Source organism: Indicator indicator, chromosome 9 (genome assembly GCF_027791375.1).
Source record: "Indicator indicator isolate 239-I01 chromosome 9, UM_Iind_1.1, whole genome shotgun sequence".
Lineage (NCBI taxonomy): Eukaryota > Metazoa > Chordata > Aves > Piciformes > Indicatoridae > Indicator > Indicator indicator.
In genome coordinates this window covers 11901818-11918934 of record NC_072018.1, presented here as the reverse complement: position 1 = coordinate 11918934, position 17117 = coordinate 11901818, and the positions used below count along the sequence as shown (strand labels likewise).

The 17117-nt window shown below is 48.6% G+C and overlaps 1 protein-coding gene across 1 annotated transcript; it reads right to left on the bottom strand.

Moving 5' to 3' along the window:
• Positions 1-5324: 5324 nt before the first annotated feature.
• BCL2L11 (BCL2 like 11) lies at positions 5325-15138 on the bottom strand. The gene is made up of 3 exons (XM_054383530.1): positions 14757-15138; positions 9337-9449; positions 5325-5671 (listed from the first exon to the last, which is right to left on the bottom strand). The coding sequence occupies exons 1-3, from the start codon at positions 15124-15126 to the stop codon at positions 5582-5584; spliced, it is 573 nt and encodes a 190-aa protein (XP_054239505.1). The 5' UTR covers positions 15127-15138; the 3' UTR covers positions 5325-5581.
• Positions 15139-17117: the final 1979 nt, after the last annotated feature.

Here is a 17117-nt window from a genome sequence, read left to right as displayed (position 1 = left end):
TCCATGCCCAAAGGCAAGATCCTGCTGGCAAATGTTGCAGCGTTACTCTTCCCTATTGTCTCATTAAGGACACTGGGTTCAGGCAGGAGATAATATCCTTCCAACAATATGAGTCATAAGGTGTCACAACCTGCCTGCATGAGCTGATGGACTCCCAAACATAAAAGGGGCCAAAGAACCATAGGCAGAATAGGACCAGCAGCTGCCAAAGCCTTGGCTAGGCAATGAAGCTTTTTTTTCTGTGTTAGAGGGGCCCCTGAAATAGTACCTGAAACCAATAAACTTCCCTTTCAGGAACTTCTGTAATTTGAAACACACAGAAGAGCAAAAGGGAAAAAAAAAATCCAGAAATTTTTTTAGTTGTTTGTCACGTAGGATTTGGATTTAAGAATACTTTGGCTGGTGGGTGCAGGGAGTGGGACCGTGTGGCACAGCATCACCCGGAGCAAGCCGCAGCTTCTGGGTCTGCTTTTCCCCCAGTTTCTTCCTGCCTTTCAGCATTTCCAGCTGACGCACAGTCCCACCACGCTGCGTCACGCAACCCAAACCCTGGCCAACCAGATGATATTTCAGAAGAAAGAGGCTAAAAATATCCCACCCCTGTGGCATGGGCCAGCAGCTTGTTGCCTTCCAGCAAAAAAATTAAGCACTGAGCCCACAGCCATGTTTAACCATGGTTTGTGCGTGCAGCATCACCACAGCCCTTCAACATGGGAACTCAGGGGGTTGCCCGGCAAGAAGGGGGACAAGCACCACCAGCACAGAGATGTGAGCACTCGAGGGCAATCATCTCATAAAATACTGGACGTTTCTGCAGGCCCCACCTTGACCTGCTGCCCTGGTTTTGGTGTGCAATGTTGTCCCTCCTTCCACGACAACCATATTGATCCTCGTGTTAGCCTTTAAAACCATTTAATTGGGGTCTTCCAAAGGAAGCCTGCACTCCCTGGTCCAAGGGAAGTGACCCAAGCCATTACCACACACATCAGCTGGCCTATCCCCATTCCACACTCATCCATGCCAACTTAGTTTAGGGACTTGTGCCATCACCTCTCGTCTCTTTCATCCCAGAAGATGTATTGGAGCCATCTCACCTCAATGTTGTTCCAAACCATGGCTGATCAGTTAACCTGTGGTGAACTAACAGCATGAGAAGTAAAATAACCATCTCATGCTTCCCCAAACTTCTTCATGAGCTATGGAAAACAACTAGAGGGAGAATCCCAAGGGTGCAGGAAGATGCCCAGCAGTTGGGTTTCAGTTCCATAAACATGGAGAAAACAAAACACACCCAAAATGCTCCCAGTTGGGGCAGCAGAGGTGCTGCTGTTTGGTTTAGGAACACTCAAGGCAATATCTTACAAATCAGCTTTGTTTTAGTGTCTGAGGAACACTGGGTATGTGCCCACATCCTAGATCTTATGGGGGGGAGAACTGGTGGCAAACAGGGAGAATGCATGCACTAAGAGTGTGACCATCAGGTCAAGGAAGGCTCTCCTCCCTCTTCTATTCTGCCCTAGTGAGGCCACATCTGGAGTAGTGGACCAGGCCTGGGTTCTTCAGTTCAAGAGAAAGAGGAACCAACTAGAGAGAGTTCAGCAGAGGACTGCAAAGGTGCTGAGTGGACTGGAACATCTCTTTGAGGAGGAAAGGCTCAAAGACCTGGGGCTGTTCAGCCTAAAGAGCAGACTGGGAGAGCATCTTCTCAATGCTCATCAGTAAAGGGTGGGAATCAGGATACAGGCAATCTTTTCTGTGGTGCCCATTTACAGGATAAGGGGCATTGGGCCAAACTAGAACCCACAAGGTTTGTATCTGATCATAAGGGAAAACTTTCCTGTGAGGGGGCTGGAGCCCTGGAACAGGCTGCCCAAGGAGGTTGCAGAGTCTCTTTCTCTGAAGAGATACCAAACCTAGCCAGCCTGCTCTGGGTGACCCTGCTTTATCAAGGGGAGTGGACTAGATGATCGGCAGAGGTCCTTGCCAACCCCTAACATCCTGGGATTCTGTGAAATAACCATTCTCCCACCCTTCCTCTGCTGACCCTCAATCCCCCAAAGAAAACAAACAATCATGACAAATAGTTGAAAGGTTTTATTCATATAAAACTCATATTAATATAAGAACATAAAGATTGCATCTTAATAAAAAAAAAAAAAAGATCTGCAATTATTTACAGCAGTATTGCACAAGTAAAGTGGCAATTACCCTGTCCAAAATTCATCAGTGCAAAACACAAGTAAGCCAGGGAAATTGCAGTAAAAATGCTACATATGCTGGGTCCTATGGAATGAGTTAGTGATTCACCAGCACATCCACATGTGCTGCCAGGGTGGTACCTGATGGTAAAGCTGGAACTTGAAAAACGGCCGAGATGGAGGGCAATGCAACTTTTTAAAAAGTGGCAAAAATCATAGGGATGTAGAAGCCAAATTCCCCACCAAATTTCACTAATGCTGAAGTCCTTGAGGTGCCTAGATCACTGCTGGCATGTGGGCCTCAGGCACTTAGAGGAGAAAAGAACAATAAATCTCATGATCCAAACCATGCTGGCTGCTCTGTCAGAAGACTGTGCTTCGGAAAGTGATCCATTGCTTCTTGCAGGGGCAGGGAGGAGAGAAGGGGGTGACACATACTCACGAAAAAAAAAATCTTTACAAGAACTTAAATAAGCAGAAAATAAATATACATTTCTACAAGTTACAGCATGATGGAACAGTAGAGTGCATTAATTACACAGGGGTGGGGAAAGAATCTACAGTATTTACCAAGTTCAATTTTAAAAAGATTTAGAATTTTTTTTTTCTTTTTACTTATTTCTAAGCTGTACAAAACTTACATGAGAAAAAGGAAAGAAAATACATTGCACACAGATATTTGGCTCAGATGATGAAAATAGTATGGTGTCCTATTCTAATAAATATTCAGGTATTTACAGTTATGGAGAAGAGAAGCATTAACGCATCGTAGGAGATCATCCAGGAATCCAGCTGGTTTCCCTGCAACCAAGGAAACTCTTCTTCATCACATCCTTGTGGCCGAACTGAGACCACAGATTTTGCTTAAAATGACCCAGAGCAGTCAGCCAACGAGGCTAAAACAAGCATCATCTAATTAAAAACATTAAAAAGCCTCTTCCAATAAGAGGCTTCTGGGGGGGTTATTCTCCCTAAACCTCACAACTCTATGGGGGTGAAAACAAATTTTCCTACACTACCTTTTGGCTGGGGACACGTCCTGCATAGAAATCCCAGATGGATTGTGCCAATACCTTGATTTTTGTTCCCCTTGTAATATGATTTTTATCTCCATTGTTGGCTGGGGTGGCCTGGTGGGGAGGATGGGGTAAAGTGCTCATCATTTCTTTGGTGTACGCCAAGGGACACATTCTGGGAGGCACGGTGATGAAGGCTGCGAGACCAATGATGGATGAAACTCAACTGGTAAAAAAAACCACCTCGTTTGGTTCCCCTCCTCCGATGCCAAATGTATTTACTTTTACGAATTTTTAAAATGGCCATGTAGGTGCACATAGGTTCCCATGGGGAAGCCACAGTGGCAGCCGCCCTCTAAACACCCTACAGAAAAAAGCGATGACTTTAACACAGCTGGAGCTATAATGAGCCAAAAACCAAGGGGACGAGGAGCCCAAAATCTGCCCAGATCTTTGAACTGCTTGATCGCCAACAGTGCAGATTCCCCCTTCGTCCTCTCCCAAATTACCCTTTCCAAAACATCCTCTGCTCCTGGCTGAGGCCAGTTCCTGTATTTATCTTGCAGGTCCAAAAAAAAAAACAAAACCCTCCTCAAAACAACATAAAAGCCCCACCCCACAAACACACAAAACCCCCCAAAACCTCACCAGACCTCAAGAGACTAAAAAAATTCAAATAAAAGTTAACAATCACTTTGTAATCCTCCAAAGGCGTGCAATCAGAGGCATGCAGCCTCACACTGATACCGTGGCTCTTCACCCACCCAACAGGCACAGGCAGCCAGTGCACAGAGGTCAGACTGTAATTTGTCCATCATTACAAACACTAATAATCATAATGGCACTCAACACCTTCTCCCTGCAGGCACAGGGCAGGAAAAACCACTACCGTAGGCTTGTGTTTGGTTTCTTTCTTTCTTTTCCTATGGTGGTGGTGAAACCAGAAACGAACCCACATTGCTTGTAAGTGGTTCTGCACCAGTCCACCTGCACCAATCAGAGGAAAGGGGCAGCTCCAGAGGCAGAGAGGGATATGTTTGTGCATAGATATGGGGGTAGCCAGAGCAGCCACCCTCCCAAAATCACCTGCTGTTGTGCAGCCACCTGCCAGCAACATGAACTGGAGACAACAGGGTGACAGACCTGCTTCTTCCAACCAGCTCTTGGGGCTCCAGGGCTTCCATGAGAAGGGGAGATGCCCTGGAATGGCAACCAGTGCCCTTCCAAGGAAAGAAAGAGGACAGTTTGGGAAGAGATGTGTCAGTCAGACCCCACATGGCAAGTCCCTGAGTGGATCCGTAGCAAGTCACCATCCTTTGACATCTCTTCCAGCTGCATCCCCAACAGGTCTTCATGCTGCCAGTCCTGTCCCGCTCATCCCTTTGTCCAAACACAGAGGAATCCGAGGGGGAAAAAAAAAAAAAAAAAAGAAGGGAAAAAAGACAAACACCCAGCATCTTAAAAACCCTCCTGGGTTCCACAGCAAGGTACAAGCCATGACGTAAAATGATTCCTGAAGTTATGTAGCAGGAGCTGTTGTCTCCGTGTGCAAAGCTGCGGTGCGCTGGGAACTGTTTCTACCTGCCTCTGAAGAGCATTTTATTGCTGAATTACTCAGTCACCCACATCATACATTATATTACACAATACCTAAGCATTTTCACATGCTTCATAGAAAAAATTCTTTAAAAAAAAAAAAGGCAACCTGGTGGATTGTTTTTGGTTTGGTTGGTTGTGATATATTGGACCATGGGAGTCTGACAGAGAAGTCTTGAAATTCAGAGTGTAAAAAATAGATGTATTTAAAAAAATTTTTTTTAAAAAATCCATCAGCAGGAAGTAGGCTGTTTGCATGATGCAGAGGAGTCGAGTTTGGGGTAGCATTAAGTATTTACAGGCAAAACAAGTGCTGATTTAAATCCCTCTGCCATCCTTCCGTCATTGCCTGGGAGGTGAAGGGAGAGTGAAGGGCTCCAGGAATCTCTGCGAGGCAAACAAAGGCAGGTCTACCCAGCAGCTGGCTCAGGCTTTCCTCTTCCCTGCTGCAGGATTTATCCCAGGTGAGCTGACAGCCTTCCAGAAACACAACTAAAATATTATTCCATTGCTGTTGAGCATTTTTGCTCTGAGACTCCTGGGAAAATTAAAAAATTTTAAAAATCACAGAAGAGTTGAGAGAAACACGGTAAACACCACTCGGATAAATCCTTGCTTTGGAGAGTCCCAGCAGGTCAGTGTGGGATTCCACCCTCATCTGACAGCCCCCATCACACATCCTGGGGAAGAGGAGGCAGGTCTGTCTATCTGTCCTCCCCAGGCTTTCCCAATGAGTAAACAAGTCCTGATGCCCTGGGATGCACCTGGCACTCAATGCATCCTCCAGATGAGGCGGATGATGTAACGCAGAAGGCGCAAAATGATGATCTGGGGGTGTCCCATATGGTTATCCAAGAAACCCTGAAACAAGTAGGAGAAAAGAATAAAAGAAAAACAATCAATACAGTGACTTCATTTTCATCATGAAGCCCCACACACCGTGCAGTGCCATGATGTTTCAGATGTGTGAAGTGGTTTATGAAGAATTAAAACAAACCCCACGACCTTTCATGTTGTCCTTCAACAAGAAGCTTTATGATACTCAAAGGGTTGAAGCTCCGTGCAGTGTTTGTCTTAAAGGCAGCTGCCATGGGAGGATGGTCCCTGCACAAGGGGACAGGAGACTTGTGATACTGCCAAAGGGTTTGGAATGTGGCAGAGGAGCAGTGGGGGGAGTTAAAAAACAGTGTGAGAAGGCTGGAAAGATAAAATTAAGATTAAAAATTAAAATTAGGGATTAAAATTACTAATAAAAATAATAAACATTCCTTAGTAGGGAGAGCATAGGCAGGTCCCTGGAGTTGAGCTCAGACCACTCCAGGCATAACCACCACTTCATTCACAGTAACACAGCAGCAAACACCCCTCCCTGGGGCAAGGGATCACAACAGTGTACAAGAAAAAGGAACACCAACAGAATCTTCATTTTAAAGTCTTTTTGTCTACAGTGAAAGAGCAGCCCAGGTCCTTCCCTCTCTATCCCATCCCAAAGCAATCTAACTCAAGTTATATTTAGCATGGTAAAATCATGCCTGTGCATGCCCCAGAGAGAGAAATGACACTGCTTACAGCAATATGCAGAGTGCCTTCCTCACTACAGGGGTGTAAGGCAGGCATGTCCTCCAGCAGGCAGGTATCGCCATGGAGAGACAATGGTCGAGCACCCTCCTGGTGGGTACCCCAACCTGAGACATCCCTGCACCCCAGAGCACAAGTGGGATTTGCCTACCCAGAAGTTGACCCACAGCAGCATGATGCTAAAACCCTACACCTGACAGCCAGCCAGTGCAGCAGAGAGCAAGAAAAAACCCAATGGGCATAGAGAAGGGTGCCAAAATTGGAGTTTCTTCAATAAAGAGGTATAAAATTAAAAAAAAAAAAAAAACAGGGAGCTGAAACAAGGCTCTGCAGGCAGCTCAGGTGTGGGCAGTCGAGCTTGTGGTACATGTCAGCAGCCAAACAATGCACCCTCTGTCGGCAAAAGCCTGGGTAAGGAGCTGGCCCTTCTGGCCAGAACGTCCTGTGGCCATGTACACTAGCTAGATGTGTGAGCTTTGTCGGAGAAGGGCTAGATGGAAAGTTGGCAGATTCCCTATTGTCTTGGTCAAGAGACAGTCCCCCCCAGGGGGTGACGTGTAGGGTGCACCGATGAAGAACCTGATGGGGAACGCGTGGCCCCGACCTGTCTGACAACTCCAACCTGCCTGGCAAGTGCCACTTTGGCAAGGCTCACAGTTCCCCATTTCTAACCTCATGCTTAAAGGACAAACCTCAGTGAGTGCCAGAGCCAAGTGGTGCTGCCCGGCAGAGTCCTACCCATCTCTCCTGCCAAAGGGCTCTGCCAAGACCACCCATTCTCCAGAGCAGCCAGACCACTTGCAGAAGGGAACAAAGCCACCTTTCCATGAAGAAACAACCACTAATCCTACATCAGCTGCTTAAACCAACATCCTCCTTTACATGCACAACTAGGTGCAAATGAAGCCAGGTACAAAGTAGGTTTTTTCGGGTCATGCATGACCGCCTCTGCTTGTGTCACATAGCAAGCAGGACATAGTCACAAAATCACAGATTTGTTTTGGTTGGAAAAGACCTTCAGGATCATCAAGTCCAACTGTTAACACAATACTGCGAGGTCACTACTATACTACGTGGTCCCTCAGCACCACATCTACTTAGCTTTTCAGTCCTTCCAGGGATGGCGACTCCACCACTTCCCTCAAAAGCTTGCTCCAGGGCTTGAAAACTCTTTTGTGGAAGAAACTGTTCGGTGCAACTTGAGGCTGTTTCCTTTTGTCCTGTCACTTAGACCTTGGGAAAAAAGACCGACCCTCACCTCACTGCAGAGTCTTTTCAGGGAATAATCGAGTGAGGTCACCATTCTTCTCTGGACAGTTCTTTGATCCAGTTTCACTTCTTTCTGGTTGGAAGCTTGGCTGTGGCATTGGTTAAATTCACCCCCTCTTAAGCACCAGGCAGCATGGACCATGATCTTCTATGTGGTTTTGGAACTGTTTTTCCAGCATGTGAAGTACTACATGGGGCAGCATCAAGGGAGTTGGTCCCCAAGAGATATTGTGGGGAAGACATCCCAGTTCATCACAAACCTCTTCACAGACCATGCTCAAAGGCTTGTGCCTGCTCTCCAAATTTAAAACACTGCTCCAAGAGCCACCAAGAAGGGTCAGCATGGCACTCAACACTTCTGTCATCCCTTCTGAGTTAGCTCACTGCTACCAAGCACCTTCTGCTTTCGGAATACCAGTAAGATCAATTTAGTTTCCACCTTTCATTGAAAGATTTCCTTTAAACAAAACCACCAAACAAACAAAAGATATTTTGCATCATGAGGGATCAGCACAGATAGGGGAGGTCAGAAGAAGCATGTACCAGAAACATGTGGGGATAAAATACAGTTCATTGCAGGTCAGGAAAACCACTGCTTGGAAAGAACACAGCCAGTGGAGACGTCTCCAGCAAGGTGAAGTAGAAGGAGCTGGACCACAGCAACCTGGTACCCTGCTCACAGGCATCCACCATACAGGCCCTGGGAGCAGGTGAGGAAATACGCTGCAAGGGTGACTCACAAGCTGGGGAGGATGGATTAAGGATCTAGGCAGCCAGCATTTCATCACTGATGTTGCCACCTAATGTGCTTCTGACTCTTCTTCCCACAGACAAGCGCAATGGCAAGTTGATGGACCAGAAACCACATGCACAAGCACGCAGCCATCGATAACACTGAGCAGGCAAGTTACTGGCTAACGTTGATCTTCTGAAAAGTGTTACTTCATCTCTCTGTGTTGGTTTGTTTTGGGGTGTTTTGCTGGTGTGGTTTGTTTTTTTTTTTTTTTTTGCACTAAAGTCATCTATTTTTCTTGCAACATTCAAAGGTGAGAGAGTTTACAGTCTTGTAAGCACACAGATTTCAAAACACTGCTGAGAGATTCTTTGTAAGAAAAATAAGTTATCAGACCAAGACCACCCCTGTTTCTTATTTGTGACTAGCCTTCATGCATGCAATCCTCAGCAGCAGGGATCTAGGAGCTAAGCACAGAAACCTGCTGCATTCTCTTCCCTAAAAACACCAGTGCCAGCACCCAGCTAGTGGCAGGTATTGCTTGCAGAGTGGCTCTTCCCAAATCTACCCACATAATACCCCAACACACCCAAACTTTCCCTAGCTCTTACCTTTTACAGGTTTCCTCCTCACTATTCTCAGGTCCAGTCCCACACTTTGTTGATCCTGGGTGCTATGAAAGACACTCTGAATTTTGCATACAAAAGCCTCAAGTGCCAGATTAAAGGCACTTTTAAATTGAATGATGCTGCAGCAGCAGACAACTTGTTGGCGGCACATCCCCTGGCATCCAGGCCAACACAACCACCCGCGCGCATCCTTTTCTGTGTCTCAGCGAACGAAACACTTACCACAGAACTAGTTTCCAGAGATGATTAAGCTTTTCCCTTTTAGAGGCCACATGTAAAAGAAATGGAAAGTAACAAAAAAGAAAGATGAAAGTTACCCTTCTTGGACAATAGGAGGCATTGAACTCGTCACCAATGCGCCGCAGCTCCTGTGCAATCCAGATTTCAGGCTGTATGTCTTCTGCTACAGAGGGAGATGGCCACCGGGAAGCTGCATGGAGTAAAACCAGAGCATGAGGAACAGGTGAATGACAAAAAAAAAAAAAAAAAAAAGGTATATCTGCTGTTAAACTTGGCAGCAGTCAATGGACAACTACTACTTTTTGTATTATTATTATCATTATTACCACTAGTTTTTAAGCTTTCTTACAGTTCTAGGAGTTACGCATGCTTCAAGCTGCTGGGGCCTGCATATGGTATGCACTGCAAACAGGACTCATTGTATCAAATGTGTATCACAGGAGAGGGTTTTATTCCTTATTTTATATTATTATTATACTTTTATTCTTTATTTTTTTCCTTTCTTTTTTTTTTATTTTTTTTTAAACAGGCTTCCCTACAGAGCATCTTTGGTACATCCACACTTTAGTCCCCTCCTGGAAAGCCAAGATACCACTCTCTGATTTGTTTCCTTACCCAGGCCTCCTCTCCCCCCTCTTTTCAAATAATTTTCTTTCCTTGCAGACACCACAGCAGCTCCTCCTCTAACCCTAAAACCCCTCTGTCTGGGGAAGTTTAATCTGATTCTCATATTTCTTCTCCAAACAGTTCTGAAGTAGCCCCCAAGGAGACAAGGAAAACACTTGGTTTTGTCATACTGAGAAGCAAGCCACAGTTGGATTTGGATACTGAAAAACCATGTTTCCAGCTAACTGAAGGATCTTCCAACAATGGGAGGGAACTTGTTTGAAGGATGCCTCTCAAATGGGAGCTCGCCTTTCAAACAGCATCTTCCAGCACTACAGCAGAAAATAAACCCGAAGCAAGAAAACGGTGCTGGTTTGCAAGAGGGAAAAAAAAGAACTCATGTATCAATTATACTGTACTACACATAAATATTTTGGTCTCCATTTTAAGGCATTATTAAAAGCCAACATGCAGCTCCCCAAATAGCCTTGGGAGAAAGGAGCAACCTATCACCTCAACAGGACCCCATGTACTACCTGCTCTACCTCTTCTCCCTCCCACAAACTCCAGGGCAAGGTCTGAGGAAGAATCACAGCCTTAAGGAAAAATAAAATGAAAACAAAACACCAAAACAACTCCACATAACAAAAAACCGACCAACCAAACAAACAAAAAATAAAATAACCCCAAAAAACCAAACCCAAACCACTGCACAAAGCAAAACACAGCATTTTGGCACGACAGCTTAGAAGAAATCACAAGGGAATAGAAATTGCTTCCAATCTCAAAATATTCAAAGGATTAGTGGGGCAGTTAAAAAAAAAAAAAAAAAACACCAAACCAAAAAACCAACAACAAGCAGGAATTTAAATACAAGTCTGGCTCCAACCTGACTGGAAAATGGCTTTCCAAGCCAAACTAGCACTGCTTGGCTCAGGGATCTGTTTTCTTTTCACGCTGTAGTAGTGCAGGAGTAGTACCCGCTGCTCGCCTGGGGACGGCCCAGGCGTGTTTATTTTCCTTGCTGGTGAATGAAAAGCGCAGAGCCCTCGCGATACTCCACCCTGGGAAGACAAACAGGATCTCAGCCGGGGCGGGGCGACCATCCAACTGCCTTCACCAGCGCCAGACCTGGGCTGCACTTCTCAGCAAGAGCTGAACTAGCAATAAAAATGAGGGAAACGGGACAAACTGGGGCAGGAGGAGCTGGGGATGCAGGGCAAACTTCGTGGATGAGAGGTACTGCTCCCTTCTCCATCCTCTCTTCCCCTGCCCCAGCACGGCACCCCAAGAGTTCATCCGTTTAAGAGATGGAGACTGGGGTTGGTGGCTGAGAGCGAAATCAGGCTGAGGTTTTCAGAAAGGACTTTCTGTGGCACTGCTGAACAGCGGCCTCAAAAGGGTCCAGTCATAACTTGTCTCCAAATCAGTCAAAGGTGCTTTCGGGGTGGGGGATGGGGTGGGGAGGGGGATGGGCAGTCCTAGTGCGAGATGGCTGCTGTGTGGATGAGGACAAACCACGAGGCCACCAACACCCATGGGGTATCTTGCTGTAGCCCATGGGATGCTCCAGACAGAGACCCAGCACAGTTATGCTGTGGTCTGTGCTTTACAGGGAGAAAAAAACAAAACCAACCCACCCCAAATTGCACCTACATCCCCAGAGTTTGGTCATCCAAAGCCCCTGCAGAGAACGGTTTCAGATCAACCACAATGAAGCTCAGGGAGAAAACAGAAGCAGCTTGAAAACGAGAGCAACAGAAACACCACCACCAGATTCTTAGCTCAAAGTTTACTCCTTAAATTCACCTATTACCCCTGGAAGATCTCCCTCACAGCCAACAAGAGGTTCATGTAGCTTCTCTTCTCTCTTCCACAGTACAGAAAAACACACCAGGATCACAATAGCCCCACAAAACCCCATTTACAGAGTACTCACACATGCCTGCTCCAAATATACCCCCAAAACCCACGTGCAAACTCTGCACCCCTGTGCCCTTAAACAGAGCTGCTCTTTGGACTAAAACAGCTGCAAAGAAAATTGTCAGCCAAAGCCTTGAACTGTTAAAGAGTCACACAGCCCCACCAAAGGGTGGGTTTAGGACTTGGGAGACTTCATGATGGGGTAGGATCACCACCCCTGCCATACTCTTCTGCAAAAAGCAAGCTTATGTTTCCTTCTGGCACAGCTCCATAAACACGTAACACTCCTCTCCTACTTATCCCCAAAAGCCTCTTCCTGTATATGAAGAGTTGTCCTTCCTATCTCCCAGTCAAGAATCTCCCCTTACTGCCTTCATCTAATTTCCCCACAAAATACGGTTTTGGAGGCAGGTATAATCTCTCACAGTCAGAGAAGCGAGACACCTCAAAGCACTACTTCCCATCACCTCCCATGCCAGCACCAACTCTTCCTCAGCAATTAGCTCTCACACACAACCAAAGGAATCCTGTAATTCCCTAGAGCTGCTTCTGCCTTTCTTGTCTGGCAGCTTAATTGTTACTCAGGCCATCATCACTAAAAACTTTGGGGAAGGCTTCAGGAGAGACAGCTTCACGGCAGATCATGAGCTTGGTTCACTACTCCAAGCCTTGGAAAGAGTCCCGAGGGAGAGGTCAAGAGCACCTATCACACACAAATGGCTCTTGCTTCCAGGAAACGCCTGTTTATTATTATTATTATTAAAGGTCACTTGCTTATGCTTCCTAGAGCAGCTCCCCATCTCTCAGCCCACAGTCGGCACGACAGATAAAAATCAGCACATAAAACCCACAACAAAACATTATACCCTTTGCTTCCTTGCAGAGGGACCGACCCGTTTCCGCGCGGGAAAACTCAATGGCATGCATCCGGTGGGACACTGCCAAGGCAAGGGGATCAAGGATGTGGTGTGCAGGGCAAAACCCTTTCTCAAGGCAAGCTGGTAGGCACAACCTGGTGGCTGTACTCCCTGACCAGGGATGAAACAGCTCTGCAGAGCCAGGCTCCCAGCTTAATCCTGTTTGAGAGGAGCCAAGCATCCCATTTAAACAGCTCTTTTCCCTTTGCTTATAGCTGTTTAGGATGATGCCCCTAGCAACAACAACAGAGCAAAGGCCCCAGTAAAACCAGCAATTCAAGAGCTTCCTGATGGCAATGAAAAAGCAACAACTCAGAAAAATGAGGGGAAAACTTATTTCTTCCTGGAGCACTGAAGAGGGGGAAAAAAAAAAAAAAAAGAAAAAGTAACCACTCATCTGCTGCGGAACTCCAGCATCCTTGTGCCTGGCTGGGCCACATGTGTTTGGGTTGTGAAACCTGCGTTAAGCTGTAATTACTGCAATAATGTCAGAAAGTCTTTCCTAAAGGCATATAACAGTAAGCCCTCTACAGCTGTAACCACAGCCATTAACCAGAGGGGGAAAAAAACTCAAACAACAAAAAAATGACGACATTCTGGTCCTGTAAAGCTTGGAGCTGGTGTTTGTTATCCCCCAAGGAGCGCTACTGCCTCGGTACCTCGTTCCTACCTTCCTCTTTTCACCCGGTGGAACTTAAAAGGTTTCCTCTAATTAAAGAGTTAATCACCAGAGGAGCAAGGCTGAATGGCTTTGAGCAGCTCTGATAGGCATGTTTTCCCCAACACTAGAGGCTTCCAACCCAGCCTTACCTGGTAAAGCCACACATAAACACATGCCCACACATCACCACGCTGCTTTGAAGCTGGTTCTGCCTAAGCAGGCAAGATTTGTGTGACCCCAGTGCCTGTAACACTGCATGGCTCACGGAGGAAGAAACAGGAGCCAAAGAAATCCCCAAACCCAACAAAAAAAACCAACCCACGAACAAGAAGCCACTTACCTCACAGAAACCCTGGCAAAAAAGTGGCATGTAAAGCCTGGCGCGAAGCAAACCTTGACTAGGAAACTGATTAAATAACTTTGTTCCCTCCTCCACAAGGAGGGACTGACCCATCCGGGAAAAGAATAAAAACAGCAAGAAAAAAAAAGTACTGGATGAGTGGATGTTCCCCAGAAGTACATTGCTCAGGGAGGTTGGCCAGCTTGCAGAAATCCCACACCCCTGGCTGCCCAGGCAAGCATCCAAGGTAGCCAGGTCAACCCAAACCAGCCAGGTCACCCCAAACTAGCCAGCTCACCCACCGTCAGTCCCAAACTCACCAGGCTGCCCCAAATTGTGTGCCACCTGGAATCAGGGGGGCTGCTAATGTCCAGGCCCAAAGCAGGTTGCTTCAAACTGACAGGTCACCTCAAATCAGCCAGGTTATCCGAAACCAGCCCCGAACTCACCAGGTCACCCTGGATTAGCTAAGCTGCACCAAACTGGCCAGGTTGCCCCAAATCAGCCAGGTCACCCAAGTCCAGCACTAAAGTGGCTGGGTCACCTGCCAAGAGCCCCGAATCATCCCAGTTGCCCCAGATCACCCGGGCTGCCCACTGCCAGCCCTCCACATGCCTCACAGCTTGCCCTGGCACAGGCTCAAGGCTCTGGCAGGCCATTTCGCAACCATCCTACAGGTATTGCAGGCCCTGGGGCAAGGCTGCATTGGGTGAGGGTGCAGCATGGGTGCTGCTCCAGCATGGCAGCAAGGTGCTTGACCACAGTCCCCTGTCCCAAAAACCAGACAAGTGGGATGAAGGGGGTCTCGCTGCAGGTGTGCAGTATCCATAAAAAGTTGCATTTCCAGGAAAAGCAAACACGTTGGGGAGTGGAAAGGGGTGCTGCCAGGCACCGGATGAAGACGGGAACTCCGTGGGCTGTTTTTGGGCACTCGGAGCAGTGTGCAGCCCGGGCAGAGGATGTAAAGCATGATGACAGGACTGCGGGAAGTTGTTTTCATGCACTCCGACCGGCATAGCTTCCCCGTCCCACGTCCACCCAAAACCTTACCCATGGCGCTGAGGCAGTGACTAAGAGCCTGGCAGGGTGGGCTTGGGGTCTGAGTAGCCTTGTCGCAGCTGAGGGGCGCAGGGCTTCGCTCGGCGTCGAAGGAGAAATACCCGCTGGAGGAGCGCGACAGCAGCGGTGACCTCCGCACAAAGATGAAAAGAGGCGAGCGGGTGGCGAAGGGCCCGGGGCTGGCGGGTGGGCCCCGCGATGGAGGCCCCGCCGTGGCGGTAGCGGAGGAGCCGGGCAGGGCGGCGGGAGCCCCGGGACGTAGCTGCTGCGCGGCCGGGCCCGGTCCCTCCACCGCCGCCGGCAGCCTCCCGCCCTCACCGGCGTCGCGTTGAGCCTTCACCTCGGGGGGTTGCTTGGCCATCGGGGCTGCCTGCGGGGCGGGGGGAGCGGCACGGCGTGAGAAGCGGAGGAACCGCCGCTGCCGCCTGCCCCGTGCTGGCCCCTCCCGCCCCCCCCCCCCAGCCCGGCCCCATTGTTCTGCCGAAAGTGCTGAGGCGGCAGCTCAGCTCAGCTCAGCGCCGCGCCGCCCCGCGTCCCGCCTCAACCCCCCCCCCGCCCCCGCCCCCGCCCCCGTCCTCTCCCTCTCCTCTCCTCTCCTCTCCCCTCTCCGACCCCCGCTCACGGTGCTCTCCCCGCCGCCTCCGGCGGAGCTGGGCGCCCGACCGCGGGGCTGGCGCCGGTGTACACGGCAGCGGGCCTGCCCCGGACCCTTCACCGCCACCGCCTCTGCCGCCGGCCCCGCCCCGTGTTTACAGCGTCCGCCCGGACCGCCCCGACCCGCAGAGACCGGCCCACCGACAGACCGCCCGCCCTCCGCCGGCATGGGTCGGCTGGCTCACCGACCGGTCCCCCGCCCTCCGTCGGCACGGTGCGGCTCGTCGCTTCCCGCTCCGACGACCGGCTGCCCCTCCGCACATCCTCCGGCGCTTCGTGCTCATGTATTCACACACCCCTCTGCCATTCGCACTCTTACGCCCCGCCTTGCGCTTTGCACTCATGCCCTAACACGCCTCCTTGCACTGTACATCCACCTTCACACACCCCGCCTAGTGCTGTGCACTGATGTCCTCGTACCCTCGCACTGTGCACTCACCCCCTTCCCCACCTCTCCTCCATGCACTCTTACACAAACCCCTCTGCACCTTCACTTACCCCCCTTGCACTGTCATCTCACTGTCATACGCCCGTTACACACTCCTGAGCGTGCTTGTTGTATTGTTCACACACACTGCACATGCCCCTACACAGCCCCATTGATTTAGAGAAAGATGAGAAACTCAGTAAGTTTCATGTATTATGTTTTTATTACAGTGCTGGACACAGGTGGTATCTCTCCCAAAGACCTGTGTATCAAAAGGCATTTTAGTACATACTTATGTAGTCCAAGCTTCTTATCTAAACAAAAAGTTATCTATCTAAAAATGACAGAGGTATGTTGATATTTCACAGAAAGTCACATTTCTTCCTATCGCTACAAAGGTTATCTATCTAAGAATGACAGCGGTATGGCAATATTTTATAGAAAATCCTGGTTCCTGTTTGGTCTTTCTTCTTTTCTTAAAATATTGCCTGTTCTTTTTCAAACAGAGTCTGTATGCCCCTGCCTGCATTCCAGCCAATTAAAAGAAGGGGAGTTATTCAGTGTTTCCCTTCTATTCTTCATCAATTTTGTAATTTCATTAAATTTAGTATTTGTTTATCAACTCTGTTCTTTCATTAAACTCGGTAATTCTTTTTAGGGAATTTTCTGCTTATCACCTCCAAGGATTTTCTACTTATCACCATGCACATGCCACCACCACCGCCTGCTCTCCACCTCTGTGCCAGTCTGTGGGTGCTCAGTGCTCCTTCCAGTGTCCCCAGGACAGAAAAAGGCCAGTAGTTCCAGCAATCACTGTCACCCAGCAGCACCCAGTTTTACCATAGATGAGAAAAAAACCCAGCCCCAGCAGCCTGCTCTACAATGTTTTGCATGGACAATCACAGTGTCATTTTGCGGTGATAAACTCAACCCTGCACCCTGGCAGCCAGGAGCTGCCAACCACAGTCTCCTCCAACCCCAGCACCCGCATCAGGGAGCAAGACAGAGGACAAAGCTTTGAAGTTTCTTCCTTATGAGGGTTGCCAAGCCCTGCAACAGGCTGCACAGGGCAGTAGTGGAGTCACCATCCCTGGAGGGGTTGAAAAGACATGTATCTGTGGGCTGAGCTTTGCCAAAGGAGCAGATGCTGGGGTGGAACACAGACCCCTCCTGTCCCAGCCATGAGCAGGTAGTGACACTTCACCATCCCAAAACCCAGGCGACTGTTGTCTCCAGCCAACGCCTCACTTTTCAGCGCCTCAGTCCAGCTA

Excerpts from the sequence above, each read along its gene's own strand:
- BCL2L11 (XM_054383530.1), bottom strand. The coding sequence starts at position 15,126 with ATGGCCAAGCAACCCCCCGAGGTGAAGGCTCAACGCGACGCCGGTGAG. Across the intron at positions 9,450-14,756 it reads TCACTGCCTCAGCGCCATGG|CTTCCCGGTGGCCATCTCCC; the intron begins GTAAGGTTTTGG and ends TACTCCATGCAG. Across the intron at positions 5,672-9,336 it reads CCTCCTATTGTCCAAGAAGG|GGTTTCTTGGATAACCATAT; the intron begins GTAACTTTCATC and ends TACTTGTTTCAG.